Source organism: Gadus macrocephalus, chromosome 17 (assembly GCF_031168955.1).
Source record: "Gadus macrocephalus chromosome 17, ASM3116895v1".
Lineage (NCBI taxonomy): Eukaryota > Metazoa > Chordata > Actinopteri > Gadiformes > Gadidae > Gadus > Gadus macrocephalus.
Genome location: NC_082398.1, coordinates 1097339 through 1119292, shown reverse-complemented (window position 1 = coordinate 1119292; position 21954 = coordinate 1097339). Strand labels below are relative to the sequence as shown.

Sequence of the window (21954 nt, the reverse complement as noted above, 5' to 3'; positions counted from 1 at the left end):
CCACGTAAATCCTTCACATTGGGTTTTTCATGATAAGAAGGAACATTATGAAGCCAGATGGAGTGGTTTGTTAAGCGGAACATAATGACAAGCGGAACTATTTAGCGGAGGTACACACATGCAGACTTCCGCTTAAGCCCATCGATCGGACGACAGATCACCATCCAGCCGTCAGACATCTAACTCTCACTCCTCCGGTGTTTACAGAGCTGTCGGAGGGTGATGGGTTCATATGAACCTCTGTAGGACGTCACGCTGTGCGGGAGATGAACGCATGACCCGCGGCTCAGTGCTTTAGTCTCCTTTTGTTCCTGCAGGTGAACTGGTCCAGTCCTCCTCCTCTCCTCCTCCTCCTCTCCCAGGAGCAGAAACATGGCGGAACCCACCCCGGAGCAGGAGGAGCTGCTCTCGCTGAAGGTGATGCTCCTCTTTTACCCAATATAAGATGTGTGGTTCATGTGCAGACTGGTCTGTTTTATGTTGGATAATGCAACATCGGATTTGTTGTATGATGCTGCATCGTTACTATAACAACCGCATCACACCGGTCCGTCCTTCAGACGTGTTGTCATTGTTTTACTCACTTGAGGCCTGAACCCAATTTGTCGTTTATTTGTTTGTGTCACCTAGACCGGTTCTTATCCCTGTGTCCATCAGAGTCATCTTAACGTCTTCCGTCTCAATGAGACCCCACCCATCCTCTCCGACCCCACCCCTTCGTTCACCTTTCTTAAGCTGGTGTCCTCTTTCTCTGAACAACACGTTACTTCTCCCCCACAGGAGCTTGTGGACGAGGTTTATAAATTCCGAGATTGTTATTTCGAGACTCACAGCGAGAGCGAGGCCGGGAAGAAGCAGGGCGAGGTGGCTCAGAGGATGAGGCAGGCCCTCAAGACGCTAGAGGAGAAGGAAGGTAATGCAGCCTCCGCAACACCATCAAACACACCATTAACCACTTGGATCATCTGGGCTCAGTTTCAGACCAGATAATAAGGGCGGCATGTGGCTCAGGAGGCAGAGCGGGTTGGCTGGTAACCGGAAGGTTGCTAGTTCGATCCCCGGCTCCTGCTAGCTAGTGTGTCAAGTGACATATCACCCTGACTGCTCCTTATGAGCTGGCTGTCGCCCTGCGTGGTTGAATCCGCCGGTGTGTCAATGTGTGAATGAATGGATGAATGTGGGGCAATATTGTAAAGCGCTTTGAGTGGCCACTTGTTAGAATAACGCTGTATAAATACAGTCTGTTTACCAATTATAATGCTGATATTTTCAGGTAGGTGATATCACGTGTCACCTGTCCCAGACCAAGTTCGATCCCGACTTTCCTTGTACTTCTTCGCTGTCCCGGCCATAAATACACAAAATTAAGGGCCACAAATGTAATATAAATGTATATTAACAACCCACCTGGTTCGTGTGGATCTCCCCCCCCCCCCCCCAGAGCGCTTCAAGCACAAGGCGGAGTTCCTGCTGCAGAAGGGGCGGTGTCTGAACGTGGCCCCGGAGTTCAGCGGCCCCGCCGAGGAGAGCCTGTCCCGGGCCGTGAAGCTGGAGCCGGGCCTGGTGGAGGGCTGGAACACGCTGGGGGAGCAGTACTGGAAGAAGGCCGACCTAGTGGCCGCCAGGAACTGCTTCACCGGGGCGCTGCAGCAGGTGGGGGTCACATGACACTCACACAGGTCACATGACACTCACACAGGTCACATGACGCTCACACAGGTCCCATGACACTCACACAGGTCATATGACGCTCACACAGGAAGAAAGACATATATATATCACATCCCCCGAGTGTCTCTCTCTCTCTCTCTCTCTCTCTCTCTCTCTCTCTCGCTCTCTCTCTCTCTTCCCCCCCCCCCCCCCTTAGAGTAAGAACAAGGTCTCTCTCTCTCCCCCCCCCCCCCCCCCTGTAGAGTAAGAACAAGGTGTCTCTGAGGAACCTGTCCATGGTGTTGAGGCAGCTGCCCTCGTCGGCCGGCGAGGAGCAGGGCAAGCGGGTGATGGAGAGCGTGGACATGGCGCGGCAGGCCGTGCAGATGGACGTCTCCGACGGGACCTCCTGGTGTGAGTAGCCCTGGCCGGGCCGGCTGATTCACTCACCCAGACTCTGCAGAGCCTCCCCCTCGCAGAACCCATACACAACTTCCAGTGAGCTTCAGTGACGCCTCATTCCTGCTGTCCTTTAACAGACATCCTGGGGAACGCCTATGTGTCGCTGTTCTTCACCTGTGGACAGAACCCCCAGATGTCCCAGCAAGCACTGAGTGCCTACGCACAGTCTGTAAGTACCAAGCACTGAGTGACTGCTCACAGTCTGTAAGTACCAAGCGCTGAGTGACTGCTCACAGTCTGTAAGTACCAAGTGCTGAGTGACTGCTCACAGTCTGTAAGTACCAAGCACTGAGTGACTGCTCACAGTCTGTAAGTACCAAGCACTGAGTGACTACACAGTCTGTAAGTACCTAGTACTGAGTGACTACACAGTCTGTAAATACTCACGGGCTGCGGCGTACAGGGAAGGGGTTAAAGGTCCCATGGCATGCCACAAGGTGTGGGCCGATTAGCCGCTACAAGCCGTATTGGAAATCTGTCCCTTCTGACATCACAGGTGGGCGTGTCCACCAAGACGTGTGCTTGATAGATTAGTCTACCAGCCTATCCAGTGGACGGTAGCCAACGTTGCTCATCTATCCGTCACACATCACAGGTGGACACGCCCACCTGTGATGTCATAAGGGGCAGATTTCCAAAACGGCTTGTAGCGGCTAATCACACCACACCTGGTGGCATGCCATGGGACCTTCAACCTAGTGGTTGTTTGCGCTTTGCACTTGGTTCTATGAACACCCTTACTGTGCCGACAGCGATATATTGTTGTTTCTCTTTCTTCTGACAAATGTATTTACTGTAAGACGCTTTCGATAAAAGCTTCTGATAAATGCCCAAAATGTAAATGTAAAAGGTCCATGAATCAGTGGCCATGTGAGGAACACAATCTGACCCCTGACCTCTGACCTTTGACCTCTGACCTCTGGGCTGCAGGAGAAGGTGGACCGCATGGCCTCCTCCTACCCCGAGCTGCACTTCAACCGCGCCACGCTCTTCCAGTACGAGGAGATGTTCGGCTCGGCGCTGGGGGGGTACAGCCGGGCGGGCGCGCTGGACCCCGGCTGGGCGGAGCCTCCGGAGCGGGAGCGCCAGCTGCTGGAGTACCTGGGGAAGGTCACCGAGCTCATGGAGAACAAGGTGAGACTGACCCCGCCCCCCGCCCACACACCTGGTCACCAGGTGAGCACGAATGTTCTCCCGAATGCCCGAGACAAATTTCTCCTCAGGGAGACCATAAAGGCTTATCTTATCTCATCTTATCTTATCTTAATGGCCGTGTCATTAGTGTGGCCATTAATGAAAACATCTAGTCGGCTAGATGTTTTATTGTTGTAGCAGTCAAAGGCCAATGAACATCTAATCACTCTGGTGCCGTAAAGGTTTGAACGGGGCTCTTAAAGAATTGCATTTCTCCGCCATCAACATTTGCTATATTATCAGCCAACTACTTTTTGTGTTTGTATATTTTCTACTTAAATTCGTTATTATTTCCATTATCTTGAGCTGAGCAATGGTAACAGAAAAAGAAACGTATAAAGGAATCTGTATCAGCGCAACGTCGCTAGGGCTTGCACCGCCACCCGCGGCCGCTAGGGGGCAGCAGAGCGCCGTGTTTGAATGCGTCCCCGCTCTTACCTCCGCAGGGGAAGGTGAAGGCGCGGCGGCTGCGGACCATGCTGACCAGCCTCAGCACCTCCTCCCTGGGGCCCTGCTCCTCCCCTCAGTTCCGGTCGCCCGCGGGCCGCGTGGGGAGCCTGGAGCCCCGCACGCTGGCCTCCCTCGCCCACGGCCCCAACGCGGGGGCGGCCGCGCTGGGGAAGGTGGTCTTCAGCCTGGCGCCGGACGACCGCATGGCCTTGTGGGTAGTGGGAGTCGGGTGCCGCGGTACCGGGGTGTCTTCTGTTGGTTGTTGCCCTTTGTTCCTCTACTACACCTTTGCGTTACTGTATTTAAAGCAGACACTCTGTTGGTTACTTAGTGTGAACTACTTTCACTGTTCTTCCATACAGTGACGTGATAGAAGAAGTAGAAGTAGAATCTGAAAAAGAGTCACAACTGAATAAACTTTATTTCTCTTAACTGGATGATACATTCTATCTAAACTAGTCGGCAAAAAAAATATACTTATCGCTGTTGAATCGAAGTTATTCAGTTTGTTGTGAATCCCTGATAGGTCTCCTCCCTGATAAGTCTGAATAATGTGAATCCCACATTTTTGTTGTTGATTCACTTGATTTAAAGGACACCACTACTCTTTACCCACACTACTGCAAGAAGAATAACAGGCACTGCTGCCATCGTGTACACGCCATGTAGCATATCTAACTCGCTCTCCCTCTGGTGTCTCCCTCTGGTGTCTCCCTCTGGTGTCTCTCTCTGGTCTCCCTCTGGTCTCTCCCCATCTCTTCCTCACACTGGTCTCTCCCTCTCTGGTCTCTCTCCCCATCTCCTTTCTCACACTCGTCTCTCCTTCTGGTCTCTCTCCCCATCTCCTTTCTCACACTGGTCTCTCCCTCTCTGGTCTCTCTCCCCATCTCTTCCTCACACTTGTCTCTCCCTCTCTGGTCTCTCTCCCCATCTCTTCCTCACACTTGTCTCTCCCTCTCTGGTCTCTCTCCCCATCTCTTCCTCACACTGGTCTCTCTCTGGTCTCTCTCCCCATCTCCTTCCTCACACTGGTCTCTCCCTCTCTGGTCTCTCTCCCCATCTCCTTCCTCACACTCGTCTCTCCCTCTCTGGTCTCTCTCCCCATCTCCTTTCTCACACTGGTCTCTCCCTCTCTGGTCTCTCTCCCCATCTCTTCCTCACACTTGTCTCTCCCTCTCTGGTCTCTCTCCCCATCTCTTCCTCACACTGGTCTCTCTCCCCATCTCCTTCCTCACACTGGTCTCTCCCTCTCTGGTCTCTCCCCATCTCTTCCTCACACTGGTCTCTCTCTGGTCTCTCCCTCTGGCCTCCAGTACGTTCGGCATGGTGGACAGCGAGGAGACGTGCATCGTGGTGATGGTCTACAATACGGCCGACAGCTGGGGTGTCCTGATCGGAGACACCGTGGTCATCCCCGAGCCGCAGGTCAAACGGCAGAGCGTCACGCACAAGGACCAGGTAGGGTCACCGTGGTTACAGGGCTTCTGTGCTGGCGCTATGGAGGGCTGTTCCCCCGCCCTGCTGATGAGGTGCTGAGGCGACACCGGTCCTCCGCTGATCGGGGCTGAACCGCAGGGACGTTTACAGGGCGTTGGGCAGGACGACCGTCAGAGGGATTTAAAGGCAGGGCCCGGCCTGGGAACATTATCAACCAATAAGAAGTTCTGCATGCACTCGCATGGGATCAGGCTAGATTAAAATGTTTTGGTCTCCTACAATGAACCCGCGGCGAGATCCCCCTCTCTGGTGGAGCACGGTCACTGGCGTTGCTTCTTGCCCACACTGGTCTCACCTCATCCTCTGACGGGCCGTGGTCCTGCACTGTAGCTGTCAGCTCTGCTAGTGTATGGGCTTACGAGTCGCCCTATTGAGTCACATCTGACCACTCAGCCATCAACCGAGTGTGTTTCTCTAGATCATATCACGGTGTCACATGATACACCTATGTTCAACCCTACTGTTAAACCTCTGGGTTGAAGTCCATCGATTAATAATAATTCATATATTTTATTCTTCCAAATAGTCGATGGGTTAGAAAACAACCGCATTTGGAAAGTGTCATATCAATAAAAACCTCAACAGGCAGGATCTGTGTCCCCCGTGTCCCCTGCTGACAGGATCTGTGTCTCCCCCCCCCCCCCCCCCCGCCTCCCGCAGTCCTTTGACTTCAGGAGCGTGCGTGTTGACACACCCCTGCTGCTCATCGTCAACGGCAAGCGGCAGAACGCCCAGAGCCAGATCGCAGCCCGGGTCAGCTACAAGCCGCAGAGCGAGTGAACGCCGCCGCGGCGAGGAGCGGATCGCGGCGAGGAGCGGATCGCGGCGAGGAGCGGATCGCGGCGAGGAGCGGATCGCGGCGAGGAGCGGGTCGCGGCGAGGAGCGGAACGGCACGCGGGCGACGGGAACCGAGGAGTCGGGATTTGGTTTTTGGGAGTTTGAACGACATACTGTGATCTGAACCCCTGAGATATGTAGCATGGAGTTCCAGAGGCCCCGCCCACACGCGGCGGTTTTGATATTTTCTTCCTTGTTTTGTAAATAGGAGTTGTGACCCGTTACCTGTTATTGAGGAACACTTTTGTATATATTTATTCATACCCTTACCTTTTTACATTGTTGTCAGGGAGTGGAGTTATGTTAAAATTATGTGTGTGTTGAACCTTTTGAGTTGTTAAATAAACTTGGTTTAAGATGGACGACCTGACTACTGGACACACTTTGGTTGGACACTCGATGTTTTATTGAATTGACTTGTAGAAGTTTAGTGTGAAAACCCAAATTTCCTGAATTAATTATCCTCTACGCAACTAGAGAACTATACTCTATAACTAACTACTCTAACGATAACCATTAGCTTAAATAAACAGGTGGATCCACATCAGGGTGACGAACACCTTTTGAGGTGCGTTACCTGTTAGAAGGGTAAAGCAGAACATTAGATAACAATAAAGGTCACTTATCTCAAACACTAATACACAGCGTCCACTGGAGCTCCACCCGGCGACTGAAGGACCAGACCCCCTGCCTGGGGGCTCAGTGGTCCTGGGGGGGGGGGGGTCTCAGTGGTCTTGGGGGCTCAGTGGTCCGGGGGGGGGGAGGGGGCTCAGTGGTCCTGGGGGGGGGCTCAGGGGTCCTGGGGGGGGCTCAGGGGTCCTGGGGGGGGGGTCAGTGGTCCTGGGAGGGGGTCCTGGGGGGGGGGTCAGGGGTCCTGGGGGGGGCGGTCAGGGGTCCTGGGGGGGGGGTCAGGGGTCCTCGGGGGGGGGGGGGGTCAGGGGTCCTGGGGGGGGGCTCAGTGGTCCTGGGGGGGGGGGCTCAGTGGTCTTGGGGGGGTCAGGGGTCCTGGGGGGGGGCTCAGTGGTCCTGGGGGGGGACTCACTGGTCCTGGGGGGGGGCTCAGTGGTCCTGGGGGGGGACTCACTGGTCCTGGGGGGGGACTCACTGGTCCTGGGGGGGACTCACTGGTCCTGGGGGGGGACTCACTGGTCCTGGGGGGGGGGGCTCAGTGGTCTTGGGGGCTCAGTGGTCCTGGGGGGGGGGCTCAGTGGTCTTGGGGGCTCAGTGGTCCTGGGGGGGGGCTCAGTGGTCTTGGGGGCTCAGTGGTCCTGGGGGGGGGCTCAGTGGTCTTGGGGGCTCAGTGGTCCTGGGGGGGGGCTCAGTGGTCCTGGGGGGGGGCTCAGTGGTCTTGGGGGCTCAGTGGTCCTGGGGGGGGGCTCAGTGGTCTTGGGGGCTCAGTGGTCCTGGGGGGGGGCTCAGTGGTCCTGGGGGGGGGCTCAGTGGTCCTGGGGGGGGCTCAGTGGTCCTGGGGGGGGGCTCAGTGGTCTTGGGGGCTCAGTGGTCCTGGGGGGGGCTCAGTGGTCCTGGGGGGGGGCTCAGTGGTCCTGGGGGGGGGCTCAGTGGTCCTGGGGGGGGGGCTCAGTGGTCCTGGGGGGGGACTCAGTGGTCTTGGGGGCTCAGTGGTCTTGGGGGCTCAGTGGTCCTGGGGGGGGCTCAGTGGTCCTGGGGGGGGCTCAGTGGTCCTGGGGGGGGGCTCAGTGGTCCTGGGGGGGGACTCAGTGGTCCTGGGGGGGGACTCAGTGGTCTTGGGGGCTCAGTGGTCCTGGGGGGGGGCTCAGTGGTCCTGGGGGGGGCTCAGTGGTCTTGGGGGCTCAGTGGTCTTGGGGGCTCAGTGGTCTTGGGGGCTCAGTGGTCCTGGGGGGGGGCTCAGTGGTCCTGGGGGGGGGCTCAGTGGTCCTGGGGGGGGGGCTCAGTGGTCCTGGGGGGGGACTCAGTGGTCTTGGGGGCTCAGTGGTCTTGGGGGCTCAGTGGTCCTGGGGGGGGCTCAGTGGTCCTGGGGGGGGGCTCAGTGGTCCTGGGGGGGGGCTCAGTGGTCCTGGGGGGGGACTCAGTGGTCTTGGGGGCTCAGTGGTCTTGGGGGCTCAGTGGTCCTGGGGGGGGGCTCAGTGGTCCTGGGGGGGGCTCAGTGGTCTTGGGGGCTCAGTGGTCCTGGGGGGGGCTCAGTGGTCCTGGGGGAAGGCGCGGCCCCTCTCCATGGCGGGCGTCCTGAGGTGGAAGAAGGTGCTGGGTCGGCCCAGCTCCAGGCCGGTGAAGATGCTGCCCTCCCCCTGGGGGCCCATGGCCAGGAACGGGGGGCTGGGCCTGGGGGAACACGGCGGTCTGAAGCCCCCGGCCGGGCCCGCTGGGGGGCACAGGGGAGGCCGTCAGGTTCCCCTCATGGAAAAAGTCGTTATTTTGTCTTATTTCTCTTTGGGATTTAATTTAATATATTTTATCCAAAGCCACCCACTCACAATAAGTATTAGTGTCAGGAGAAAGAGAAACAACAATATATCTCCGTCGGTGCAGTAAGGATGGTCATAGAACCAAGTGCCAAGCACTAACTATCACTAGGTTAACCCATTCCCCGTACACAACACAGACCGATAGGATAAGAGGCAACACAATGCTATTTACTATTCTAAGTGCAAGGACCTACAACATATAATAAAGGCATTCATTACTTTCAGAGTTCTAAGAGGAAATATTTGATTATTTGATTATTTGACCCCTCTCCTCAGTTCTGAAGGTTGATCATTTGAACCTCTTTATTCTTGGCCTTGAAATGCCCGTCCTCACCAAACCATGACTTCCTGGTGGGCTGCCCTCCTGAGAACTACCCCCCAGGGTGGACGTAGTACCCAAGAGGTCCCCCACAACAGGGAGTCTGGTTAGATAAGTAAGTACCTATCACACTTGGCTTCACAAGTGGTGGTTCTGTGTCAGGGAGTTTTCTAATTCCAAAAGCCCCCGACGGCGAGTTATTTAAATCATTTTGAATATGGCGCCATGCGGTCGTAAAAGAGAACACCCAACAGAGTCTGTGGGGAGGCTGTCTGAGGCTCTGAACCATCACAAGTTCATCGCCATAGCATAGCAGTATTTATTATGAATTGGAAATATGAATGAACCTGTTTGTTTGTTTGAAACAAAGCCAAACATCACGTGTGGAATTTTTAAGCATACGGTTTATGTATCATTATTGGTTAACATTAGATATCTGATATGCGATCATGCTATCAGATATTTTTATGTACTAGGATAACCCCAACATTGGGATCACCCTCACACTGGGATCATTATAACACTGGGATCATCCTAACTCTGGGACCCCCCCCCCCCCCCCAACACTGGGACCCCCCTCCCACTGGGACCCCCCTCCCACTGGGACCCCCCTCACACTGGGACCCCCCTCACACTGGGACCCCCCTCCCACTGAGACCCCCCTCACACTGGGACCCCCTAGTGGATCACGGTCTGGCTCTCCTCACCTTGGTGGAGCAGGTGGTGGGGGTGTCTCGCCGGCTCCTCCCTCTCCACCACCACCATGTTGCGGAGGCGCAGAGAGTCGTACAGGCCCTGCAGCTTCTGGTACTGCCGGTTCCTCTCCATCAGCCGCTCCGCCACCTCGCTGTACTTCCTCTTGTACTCCTCCATCACCTGTGGGGAGCAGTTCACCGACACACCGATATGAGCGCCTGGGCGAGGGGTGGCGTCGGCTGACCGGGGGAACTTTGGACCAACCGCGCTGAAACATGAGGTATTATGGTCGCCGATGGTTACCTTTAGTCATGGTTCGGTGCGGTTAAGGCCATGGTAGGACTCTGGGCAGCGACTCCAGGCTACCAGACCACTACAAGACGCTGGGGAATAAGTACTGCGCTGAAGTCGACCGCCTCTAATTAAAGTCATAGAAATGACGAATGTCTGACGGATGGGAGCGGGTTGGGCACCGAGTTTAAAGGCCCCCCCAACAGGCATGGACGGTAAAGTCGGCTAATATTAGACATTAAACGTTTAAGAGGAACTGGAAAATCCTCTGGCTTTAAAGAATTACATGACAACGATCAGAGGTGGGCTTCTGTAACGAAACGGGAGCTGTCACTTTGTGGTGCAACCCCCCACCCACAATATGGTCCCAACGTTTAAGAGCCGGGGGTTTCACAGCACACATGTGGACCTCATCATCCAGCCCTTGGCTTCAGTAGAGCCTGCTCAGCTGGAGCTCTGATGGTACCTTCTTCAGGGACGATATCTCCCCCCGCATGGCCCCCAGGTCCAGCTCCCGGCTCTGGTTCTGCTGGTTCAGCATCTTCTCCAGCTGCTTGACCTGCACCTCGGCCCGGGACAGGGTGTAGTCCTGGTACATGCGCTCCTGGTGGATCTGAGAGCAGGTACAACGGAGAATCAATCCTCTGTGCTGGAGTGTGATCGTCTGTAAAGTACCGCTGTTGTCCAGGGAAAAAGGCTGACGCAACAAACCATCGCAGAACCAGTTTCCTCTCCAGTCAACGTTCAAGTAATAGGATGAGGTTTCTAAAGAATAAACAGCCTACCTTGTGAGGTTAATACTGCCATTGGACACACAGTGTGTTGTGTGTGTTTGTATACCGGTTAACGTGAAGCTTCAATTGATTAGAGGGACAATCTGGGACTATAGAGGCCCTTAATAAATGCCCGGTCCCACTCGGTTAGGGTTTGGAGTCCGCTGGCCCACTCAGCAGCACCAACATGCAGTCATTAACCCCACGCTTCACTCAAAGCAACATGTGCATACAGAGACAGGTGGACTACAGGTACGGGACAGGGCGGCTGGGGGCTCCATCACCACGCACACAAACAGGGCACGACAAGCGGGTAAACAACAACAAACAAACAAACCGCCCGGACCTGGTAGCTCCAGAAGGCCAGCGCCCGGGTGCTGATGTCCAGGACCACCTCGGGCCGCAGCCCGGCCAGCACGATGGCCTTGTAGTCCTCCGAGGGGGACAGCTCGGTGCGGACGATGTCCAGCTTCCCGGACAGGGTGGAGGAGCAGGCGGGACAGACGGCCGGGGAGCGGCTGAACTCGCCAGAGCCGTGCTGGTCGCAGAAGGCGTGCGAGCAGGCGGTGACCCAGGCGAAGCCGCACAGCTTGGCCCGACACTTGGGGAAGTTGCAGAGGAGAGTGTCGTCGCAGAGAGACAAGGCCATGGTCCGTGTGACGGGGTGAAGGCCTTCAAAGATCAGCTTCCTACCCCAGAGCCTGTACATGGACGGGGGATATACATCGTTAGTTTGGGGGCCAAAGCTAAACATTAGGCCCATCAACTAAAACATAAAGTTTATTAAGTCCATTAGCAAAAATTATTCAGCGTATTTTCATTTTCTGATATTCTAATATATTAACTATATATCTAACTATATAACTAACAACTCTGGAGTCAATATAGTTATTAGAATAGCAAACATAAATCACTGTCATGGTAATCAATGGAAAGGATTGACTTCAATTGTTGAAGTTATTAGAATAGCTAACATAAATCACTGTCATGGTAATCAATGGAAAGGATTGACTTCAATTGTTATTCGTTTAGGAGACATTATGCTTTAGTGTACACATATTAAAGACACGTGGGCATAATATATGTAATTATCAATAATATAAATCATTATTCGCCGTTTGTGTGGATACTATACTATACGACCTGTCCACCTCTGATGTAAATAATGTAGTTTATCGCCTCCCTCACCGTGTAAATCAACGTTATTAACGAACATACGAGCTAGAAGCTAATTAGCATAACTAGCTTAACGCCAACCGATATCATCCTACGATCTGATTGGTCCTTAGCTGATTGGCGTACGTTCCAATCAGAACCGTCCAAGCATTAAACCCAATTCGCAATATACGGAAACTGATATTAAGAAATATATGGGGGCAAATAAGAATAATATTTAATTATTATTTAATTTAATTATTATTTGATAATTAATAATAATCTAATAATCTTCTAATTTCAACATCAAAAGTTTTTATTTTAGCGGAGTTCGTTCTACATGGATTGTTTTTTAGACGGTTAAATGGACGGCAGTCCATTCACAGTTCAAAACGAGGAGTCCTCCTGCTTTCCTCCACGCAAGCTTTGAGTGGCCCGGCTCTATAAAGTGAGACACCTACTTAAATATGTTCTCCCCCCTCTCTCCCTCTCTCTCCCTTTTATCCGAGCCCCCACGTGGTCCGGCCGGGGGTGAAAGAGGGGCATTGTGTGAGCGTTTCTGGGGGTTCATAGTGAGCGAGGGAGATGCTCAGTCAACCACGTCCAGCACGCCTATTGTCGCGGATTCCTATCTATTCTCTGCCTTTTAAAGAGAGCCCCAGCGTAAGGTGGTGCTGGTGGGGGGGGTAGGGGTAGGGGGGGTCTGTCGGCCAAGTCATAATGGGCGACATGAAATACATGGTGTGCGTTGGGGATGAGTGTGGGTCCTCGGCTGTTGTAATTAGCCCTGGAGAGAATTAAAGGGGGAAATACATCCACTATTAGTCCTTGCTTCCAAAGCGTTTGGCCCAAAGTGAAGTGTTTTGGATTAATATAGTCCATCATGTTTGCTTTTAATACGGTTGGAGCTTAGATGGTGGAGCAAATAAATTCCCCCTTTCATTTCAACTGATTAATAAGTCATTAATCCACTTTACGTCGAACAGAATACTCATGTTTTGGTTGGATTGTTTTTTGTATAGGACCTGTCCTGCAGGCAGCTCGTTTATTTAGGAAGCCAACAGGTTTGACATCCCTTTGTCATATTTTATTTAAACTTTATGGCCGCTGGGCAAATGTCTAAGGTAGGAATAGGCAGAGAGGGAGAGAGAGAGAGAGAGAGAGAGAGAGAAGCAGCTAGGCTGTGTGTTACAGGCCATTGAAATGCAAATATCAATGAAGAACAAGGAGTGGTGTGTGTGTGTGTGTGTGTGTGTGTGTGTGTGTGTGTGTGTGTGTGTGTGTGTGTGTGTGTGTGTGTGTGTGTGTGTGTGTGTGTGTGTGTGTGTGTGTGTCAGCATCCAGTGTGTGTGTGCGTGTCCATATGCCCGCGCGCGCGCGTGTGTGTGTGTGTGATGGTGTGTTGAATGTGTGTTCATGTAAAGGAAGCAGGAGGAGAGGAGGGGCGCAAATTGGACAAGTTTGGGGGGAGAGAAGAGACTTTCAGAAAACAGCCACACACACACTCACACTCTGATCCCTGGCGGACCCGCACGGATATCCCAACACGAGAGACGTCAAGGTTTTTCCCCGATTCCCGGTACATGGGATGGTTTAACTGCATACGCTCACAGTGGGACCGACTGTCGCGTCCCCGCGTGCAGAGCGCCGCGTCCCCGCGTGCAGAGCGCCCCCCCGCTGCCGCCTCCGTCTCCTCGTGAATCATGTCCCGCCGGAAGCAGAAGCGACCCCAGCAGCTTGTGAACGCGGACCCAGGGGGCACGAGGCTGCTCTCTCACGGTGAGGCTGCGATCCATTCCCATTTGTTGTGGTTTTTTTTTGCTCCGACTCCACGGGACCGGGTTGTGTTCCTCAGCTTCGGGCACTTGGAAAAGTTTTCCCTGGACCCTAAGCGGCTGAATGAGTGGTTTGGGTCCGAGTGTTGACTCACCTCTTGGTGGGACCGGTGAGGCTGAGAGTTGTTGTTTATAGGAGTAAGAGCTGCGCTGTGAATGTAGTATGCAAATAAAGCTGTATTTGCATTATTGGTTTCCTGCTCAGTCCCACGCAGCAGATTCACCTGGGGTGTGACTACAGCGCTTACCTTTTGTTGATAGTCTCCGGCAATACAAACGGGGCCCCGCTAAGTGGCTTTGGTCGGTGGTTGGACGGGGGCCCCCACAAATGTCCCTGCGAATAAAGTAAAGGATTAACCCGCAGACATCAGTGGACATTTTCCTGCTTCTTGGAAAGGAACAAGCTAATCAGTGCAGACGGTTGGAGGTCTTTGATTGGGTGAGAGCGGTCCCTTATTTGTTAACAATAAAGTGCGTGGTGGGCTCGGGGGGAAGGGAACGGCCGTGTTTCTGCTAAAGATTAAGCCTCTGCCCTTCTATGCTGTCCCTCTCTTGGCTCACTCTTCACAATTCTCTCTCCCTTATGTCCCTTCTCTCCCCCATTTTCCTGCCTCTCAATGCCCTCGCCCCCTCCTCTCCCCCCCTCCCCCCCCCCCCAGTCCCTTTGACTGTATGCTTTCACACAGCTGGGGGTTCATATGGGTTAAAAAGAGTAAAAAAGATCTGTGTGTGCGTTTGTGTGTGTGTGTGTGTGTGTGTGCATTTGCGTGTGTGTGGAGGGGGTCGTATGCACTTATTTGCTGGTTAGCGTTGCACTGGGAAAGTTTGCTCAAGTACTCCGTCGGAGGTTGTTCTGCAGGTAAGAGTTGCACACAAAGGAAAGAGTTAGAGAAAGGGGAATGGCTGGGGGCTGGGGGGGGGGGTAATGCATACATCTCATTGCCCTGCAGGTGCACTGCGCTCAAGAAAAGAGTTTAAAAGTGAATCAGAGTACAGTCATTCATTCCATCACTATATCTCTCCAGGAGGGAATGGGTGAGTTAGACCTCATTGTTGGCTACCTACCCTCCCCCGCTCTCTTTCTCTCTCTCTCTCTCTCTCCATGCTCAAGATTCTGAAAGAATTTGACCCCTGAGCTGCAGAGGTCAGATCAGTTGACCAATCGGAGTGTCCGGACAGTGCCCAGAATCCTTAGCATGGGCTGACCCCCGACCTCCACGCTGATGTCACGGGGGTAGGGTGAATGGGAAGATGAAAGACATAACTGCTGCATAGAGGGGGGGGGTGTTAAGAGGGGTTATGGGTTGTCGTGGTGATGTCCATTGTCCTGTCCAATGGGTTGTCATAGCAGCCAGCAGTTCTGCATGTTTGTGTGTGTGTGTGTGCCTAAGACGTTTGGCTAGTTTCTGCCCCCGAACGGCGCAGATTGAGACGAGACATCAGAATCCCCCAGAAGGGTTTCTTTGTTTGTTTATTTGCTGGTTTCACGGCGGCTTCCTGCGTCCCGTTTGAAGGAGCAACAGGACACCCCGGAATGCACACAAAATCTAAGATAAACAATCGGTCGGAAAGGTGGAATCAACAGCCAGAGGAGGACTGAGCGGCTCCTACTCCCGATAGCCTTCTTTGAAACAGTCCGGCCACGACCAGATAACAACAGATAGTTTAAAGGCTTTAACTAAAAGGGGGCAGCGTGGTTCCGAGGTCGTTTTAAGCGGTGAAATGATTTTAATTGTTGTTTTCTCTTTGGTGCTCCTCAGACGACCACCTCGCGGTGAAGTCTCCCTCCACGTCGCTGGGCTCTGAGTTCACCTCCTCCGGCTCCTCCTCGTCCTCGCCCACCTCGCTGCAGGACTGCCAGCCCCCCCTGGCCCCGCGCCCGTCGCCCGGGGGGCTCCACGCGCCCTCCCTCCCCAGCGAGAGCTCGCCCCCGCCCCACTGGCCCAGCCACATCGTCCCCTACACCACCTCCCTCCCCAACACGCACTCCTCCCTCTCGCCCGACTTCCCTCACCCGTCGCTCTCCTCCCAGACGCGCTCCCCCCCCCTCCTGCTGGCGCAGACCACCCTCCCCCACTCGCTGCACCAGGGCCGCCCCCCCGCCGCCATGACCTCCCCGACCATGGGCAGCTCGGCCACCGCCACCACCACCTCCTCCTCCTCCTCCTCCTCCTCCTCGCACTGCGTGCCCCAGCACGGGGGCCTGGGGGGGCACATGGGGGCGCCCCCCACCCTGGCCGTGCTGCTGGAGGAGCTGCGGGTGCTGCAGCAGCGGCAGATCCACCAGATGCAGATGACGGAGGAGATCTGCCGCCACGTGCTGCGGCTGGGCAGCGCCGTCTTCTCCCAGGACCACTCCCAGCAGGGGGGCGGCACCGACGGCCACCACAAGGCCTCCGGGGCCGAGACCCCGTCCCCCACCCACCCCGCGCCCGGCCTGGCCGCGGGCTCGGCCTCCGGCCTGCTGACGGGGCTGCCCTCCCTCTTCCCCCAGGGGCTGGACTCCTCCAAGCTGAGCCTGTCCCAGTCCCTGGGCGGCAGGGCCCTCCCCCCGTCCCCCTTCTCCTCCTCCTGCTCCCCCTCCATCACCTCCAGCGTCAGCTCCTCCGTCTCCTCGCTCCACCCTCTGTCGCTGGGCCTCCCGCCGCGCTACCTCCACGAGAAGCCGGCCAACGCCTCCTCGCCGTTCGGACACGCCAACGGGCTGGGCTTCCCCGCGGGGCCGCCCCCGCCGCCCGCCAACGGCGCCCAGGACCCCCTGGGGCCCGGCTCCTCGCTGGGCCGGGCGCAGCACGCCTGCCGCTTCTGCGGGAAGGTGCTGAGCAGCGACTCGTCGCTGCAGATCCACCTGCGCTCGCACACGGGCGAGCGGCCGTACCAATGCCCCGTCTGCTTCAGCCGCTTCACCACGCGCGGCAACCTCAAGGCGCACTTCCTGCGGCACCGCGAGCAGAACCCCGAGCTGTCGCTGTCCCTGCTGCCCCCGGCGCTGGCGGACATGCCCGGCCCGACGCCACCGCCGCCACCGCCTAGCTCCTCCTCCTCCTCCTCCCAGAGACGCAGGAAGCGTCGCGCCGAAGAGGAAGAGCCCTTCGGCGGCGTGAAGGGCATGACGGAGAGCATGGCGCTGGGCTTCCTGTCGCCCCACCCCTCGCCCTCCTCCCTGCCGCTGCCGCCGTCGGTGGACATGGCGCTGCTGTCCACCGCCCACTCGCTGCTGCAGCTCAACCGCGCCTCGGCGGCGGCGGCGGCCGCCAGCGCGTCGGGCGCGGGGCTGACCGCCACCTCCTCCTCCTCCTCCTCGCCGATGAACGGCCAGGCCAAGGGCGCCAAGCTGCAGCGCTTCGACGAGAACACGCCCCCGGGCTCGGCGCTGCACGCCGCCTCGCCCTACTCCCAGCTCGCCTCCCACCTCCCCAAGATCCTGTTCCCCGGCGGGGCGGCCCCCCACCACCTGGCCCTGCTGCGGCCCCCCGGCCACCCGGCCGCCGCCCACATGGCCTCCCCCCACCAGCTGCCCTTCCCCTTCCCGCCCTTCCCCAAGCCGTCCACCGCCTCCCCGTCGCCCACCTCCTCCTCCCCCACCTCGGACACCTCCAAGCTGCAGCGGCTGGTGCAGAAGCTGGAGAAGCAGCCGCGGGGGGCCGTGTCCTCGGGGCCCCCGCCCGCCGCCTCCACCTCCTCCATGATCTTCAGCCAGGCGGCGCTCCACGCCGACGCCTACGGCCACGACCTGAGCTCCACCTCCAACGCCTACCGCCGGGAGATGCTGGCCGCGCTGGGCCTCAGCCCCAACACAGGCGCCCTGATGGGGGCCGCCACCTCCACCACCTTCACGGCCCCCCTGCTGCCGGCGCCGCTGGCGGCCAACCAGTGCGGCGTCTGTCTGCGCGTGCTGAGCTGCCCGCGGGCGCTGCGGCTGCACGCCGCCACCCACCTGGGCGAGCGGCCCCACCCCTGCAAGCTGTGTGGCCGCTCCTTCTCCACCAAGGGCAGCCTGCGGGCCCACCTGGCCACGCACCGCGCCCGGCCCCCCAACGCCCGCGCCCAGAACTCCTGCCCGCTCTGCCCCCGCAAGTTCACCAACGCCCTGGTGCTGCAGCACCACATCCGGCTGCACCTGGGGGGGCAGATCCCCCCGGAGGAGGACGCGCCCCCCGAGGCCCTGCCCCCCCCGGAGGCCGCCCAGCTCCTCCCCCTGGCGCTCACCGTGAGCAGCGCCGCCAAGTCGGCCGCCGCCAACGGCCCCGTCTCTGGCTCCGCCCCCAGGCCCCCGCCCCCCCCCGCCGCTCCCGTCTCGGTGAAGATGGAGGAGACGGAGGCCGCCGCCCCCAGCGCCAGCCCCCCGCCCCCGGCCCGGGACCCCCCCCCGGCGTGGGCCCCCGAGGACCCCCTGCCCCCGGCCGCCGCCCCCCCGGTGGGCGGCGGCCCCTTGACCGGCGCCGTATCCTCGGAGGAGACCGGCCCCCCGGCCCGGGGCCCCCCCGGCCCTCTGAAGGCCCCCGCTGGGCCCCTCGCCAACGGCCCCCCCGGGGCCCCGGAGGGGGAGGGGGAGGGGGAGGGGGCGGCTGGGGACCAGGAGGGCCCGCTCTCGCTCTGCGTCTCCAAGCCGACCGCACCCCCCCCCGCCGCCGCCGCCGATGCCCCGCCGCCCGGCACGGGCCCCGAGCCAGACCCCCCGGCCGCCAGCGCCTCGCCCGCCCCCTCGCCCCCCACCAGCCCCAAGCCGGCCCCCCCGTCGGAAGAGGCCTCGGAGGAGGGGGGGCCGGACCCCGCCCCCCAGACCAAAGGGGAGGAGCCCGGGGAAGCGGCAGCCGATCCGCCGCAGGAGGAGGAGCCTGTGACGAAGGAGGAGGAGTCCGGCGCCCCCGAGGTGAAGCCTGCAGAAGAACCAGAGGCCTCGGAGGCCACGCCCCCGGCCCCGCCCCCGGCCCCGCCCCCGGCCCCGCCCCCGGCCGCGCCCGCCCGGCCGGACAAACCCTACAGCTGCTCCCAGTGCGGGAAGGCGTACGCCAGCCGCAGCGGGCTCAAGGTGAGGAGACGGACGGACAGACAGGTCTACCTTCAGGGCGCTTCGCAGACGCTTTGATCCAGAGCGATTTACAATAAGTACATCAGTCAGAAGAAAGAGAAACAACAACATATCACTGTCAGTACAGTAAGGATGTTCATAGAACCAAGTGCCAAGCACTAACTATCACTAGGTTAACCCATTCCCCGTACACAACACAGACAGCTAGGATGAGAGGCTAAACGATGCTATATAATGTTTTTTGGGGCCAGGACGTACAACATACAATATGTGCGTACAAGGGGTGTTCCGGGGTTGGGGGGGGGGGGGTGGGGGGGGGGTATGCAGAGTCTAGGTCATCTCTCAACAAGTGAGTCTTGAGTCTTTAGCAGAAGCTGGTGAACGACTGACGTGTGACTGTTCACTCATCCTTTCTGTGTCGTTTGTGGTGGTTCTGTTTCCCTAACCACGTCCTGTATCTCGTTTGTTTTAAAGGGCCACATGAAGACTCACCCTGCATCCACCATCACCACGCCCTCCAAGGCTCCGACCAATGGCAGCGAGGCAGCGGAGGGAAACGGCTCGGCCAATAAGGTCGAGCAGGAGGACGGCCCGGGATTGGCCAAAAGCTCTGAGAAGGACACTCCCCCAATCAGTGTGGCGACCAATGAGGAAGAGGAGAAGCTTATGGATACTACTGTGTAGAGATGATGAGATTATCGCTGGTGGCCTGTTGTCTGAGGGCCGTGACAAGGGAATGTAACTCGTTTGGTTTTCTTCTATGACATTATTTTTTTCTAGAGCTTAATTCTTCTTGTATATTTTGTTTTGCGGTAGTCCTATAGATCCACTCTCAGTGTGTGACGCGCTACTTTGGTGCCGACTCAAGTTGGCGACGTTATTTTTGTTCTCGGCGAGGCCTTACGTCCCATGGTTCAGTATTCGGGAGCTCACGACTTCTGCGTCTGTGCTTTTCTATTTCTTGAACAAATGTTATCCAGGACCGATGCGTACAGCAAAGGGCTGCTGTAGAAACGAGATTGTTACAGCCAGAGGCGCCGAGGACCTTGGTTTTCTCGCGTCCGGAGTCGATTCTCGTTCCTCCTGCGTGAGGAAATGGCCGCCAGGTGGCGGGAGAAATGTAAAAAAAATAAGAAAAGGGGATTCTGGACGGCGCTCATCCTGCTGCCTGATCGACTGGGCTAAAAACTGTTATTTGTTAACACAAGTATTTTCTTTTGAAAACAATTGTATTTTCACTGCTGTAATGTTTCTCGACCTGCAGTAATAAAGAAGACCACTACAATAGTGAGCAATACTGGTGATGTTTGTCTGTCGTGCCTTTCTGAGGAGGAACCCAGTCCGCCTTTAACCCAAACAAACCAAATGAGACCGGTGCGGGTCTCTCTGGACCTCCTGAACCCTCTGTGATGACATGATGCTCAACATGTCTGTGGGTTTGGTCTCACTGGCTCTCCTCCACTAGAAACACAACATGGGGATTATTGTGATTTCCATGACGATGATATCCATGTCACTGATGGGTGTGGAATGTAGAAAATGGCCGTACTCATAAATGATTGTATTTTGTTTTTTATTTGATTGTGATGGTGATGGTGGCCAGTTTGGAACGTTGGCTCTACTGTGGGTCTCGGGCGGCGAAGGGCCATGTTATGTGTTAGCGGTTCACCTTTAGTGCCAGGTGAACCTCTACTCTTCTTCCACTTTTCTCTCAACGCACTTGAGTGTGTTGTTGTTCTGTGCCTCTTCAGCACAGACCGCCACACTCACCACCAAAACTCCCCCCCCCCCCCCCCCCCCCCCACACTCCTTATTGTATAGCTCTGTCTGGTTTGGTTTTGTAGTCGCGATCGATCAACATGTTCCTCGCTGTGAAGTCTCCATGAAAAAATGAATAAAATGGTGTTGAGGAAGAGCTGGTGGTGGCCTTGATTCTGTCCTTGGTTCACAGTGGGTTTGCCTCCGGTCCTCAGCCCGTCAGTCTCTCCCCAGCGGAGGGGTTCTGCTCGCTGAGCGCTGGTTTTCCGCGGGTTCGACTCTGTTGGGTGAGTTTCTGTTGGTCCTGAGGCTCGGAATGGGCGTCCTTTGTCTCCGAGGCCGGGCGAGCTGTCTGAATATTCGGCCTTTCTTGCATTGGGTACTCCTTTCATATGTTCTGTGTGTGTGTGTGTGTGTGTGTGTGTGTGTGTGTGTGTGTGTGTGTGTGTGTGTGTGTGCGCTCGCGCGCTTGAAAGGGGATAATCGGGGCCTGTATGAGTGTGTGACTGAGGGTGCAGCTGTAACAGGGCACCCCTCCTCTCTCTCTCTCTCTCTCTCTCTCTGTCATTCGCTCTTTCATTCCCTTTTATTTTCTCTTTCATTTCTCCCTCTCAGTGGCCAGCACCCACACCCGCCACCTCTGTAACGGCCGAGACACAGGAAGCCATAATCCCCACACAATGAAGCCCCCCCCACGGCCCCCATGTCCCCCTCTCCCCCAGTCAACCGGGGGGGGGGGGGGAGAGAGGGGAGAGAGGGGGACACAGCCACCAGGACCAAACCTGCACCAGCTGTCCCCAAAATGGCCGTCTGTAATCCCTCTGGGGTCTACCAATACTGTGGCTCCAGAAACCATGACAACCGGTATCCAAAGAGAGGAATTCTCTGGGGCCGAGAGTGTGTGTGTGTGTGGGGAGGGGGGGGGGGGGGGGGGGGGGGGGGGGCAGACAAAGGAAGAGAAGGCAGCAATGTGTGAGAAGTTTGTCCACATGCGTTCACAAGGGACAAGGGATGTGTCTCAATCAACAACAGAAAAAAGTTGAATAATAATTGGTGTCAATAATTCCCTGGGGGAGAGAAGCTGCCAAAATGGGTGTGGTGGGTGGGGGGGAGCAGGTTACAGGTGTGCGGACTGAGGGGGCTCTGCCTGCGCTTTGATCAGAGAACTAATGGCTGGTCTAGAGACATTAATCAAGCGGGCTGTACAGAACAAAGAGTTTAGGAGGAGGACGACTCGCGCCGACGGCAGAAGACCCGGTCACGTGCCTGCTTTGCATGTCGTTTTGCAAACAAACAAATCGGATTAATTAATGTCCCCGGAATCACACACTGCTGTGACGCTGTTATGCTTTGTTTCTTAAACTTTTGTAGGAAGGAAATCCGTTCGAAAAAATTTATTAAAGTTTCAGGGGGGGGTGGGGGGGTGCTGAGAGAGAGTCTATATAATGACGTCATAATAAATGCTGCGCAACATCCATTGTTTACAGAGACGAGATGACGGGTGACGTCACATTCAGGGCTCCGCTCTGATAAACGCTCTACTGGTGTGTAAAAAGAGTT

At 56.6% G+C, this 21954-nt stretch overlaps 3 protein-coding genes across 4 annotated transcripts; 2 read left to right on the top strand and 1 right to left on the bottom strand.

Annotated features, from left to right (window-relative positions):
* Nucleotides 1-103: 103 nt before the first annotated feature.
* On the top strand, nucleotides 104-6454 carry ttc5 (tetratricopeptide repeat domain 5). Its single transcript, XM_060076689.1, has 9 exons — nucleotides 104-417; nucleotides 781-913; nucleotides 1442-1653; nucleotides 1914-2064; nucleotides 2190-2281; nucleotides 3043-3246; nucleotides 3753-3967; nucleotides 5070-5214; nucleotides 5914-6454. Exons 1-9 carry the CDS (start codon nucleotides 373-375, stop codon nucleotides 6031-6033), a joined length of 1317 nt encoding a protein of 438 aa, XP_059932672.1. The 5' UTR covers nucleotides 104-372; the 3' UTR covers nucleotides 6034-6454.
* Nucleotides 6455-8234: 1780 nt separating this feature from the next.
* On the bottom strand, nucleotides 8235-14156 carry LOC132445525 (E3 ubiquitin-protein ligase CCNB1IP1). Of its 2 annotated transcripts, none has more exons than XM_060035593.1 (5): nucleotides 13853-14156; nucleotides 10961-11315; nucleotides 10308-10454; nucleotides 9562-9730; nucleotides 8235-8432 (listed from the first exon to the last, which is right to left on the bottom strand). In XM_060035593.1, the coding sequence occupies exons 2-5, from the start codon at nucleotides 11261-11263 to the stop codon at nucleotides 8251-8253; spliced, it is 801 nt and encodes a 266-aa protein (XP_059891576.1). In that variant the 5' UTR covers nucleotides 11264-11315; nucleotides 13853-14156; the 3' UTR covers nucleotides 8235-8250. The 2 variants fall into 2 exon arrangements, with proteins under 2 accessions (XP_059891576.1, XP_059891577.1); XM_060035594.1 differs by lacking the exon at nucleotides 13853-14156 and adding an exon at nucleotides 11803-11893.
* On the top strand, nucleotides 13178-19933 carry si:ch211-212k18.5 (sal-like protein 4). Its single transcript, XM_060035820.1, has 5 exons — nucleotides 13178-13548; nucleotides 15365-18138; nucleotides 18214-18477; nucleotides 18538-18636; nucleotides 19111-19933. The coding sequence occupies exons 1-5, from the start codon at nucleotides 13473-13475 to the stop codon at nucleotides 19318-19320; spliced, it is 3423 nt and encodes a 1140-aa protein (XP_059891803.1). The 5' UTR covers nucleotides 13178-13472; the 3' UTR covers nucleotides 19321-19933.
* Nucleotides 19934-21954: the final 2021 nt, after the last annotated feature.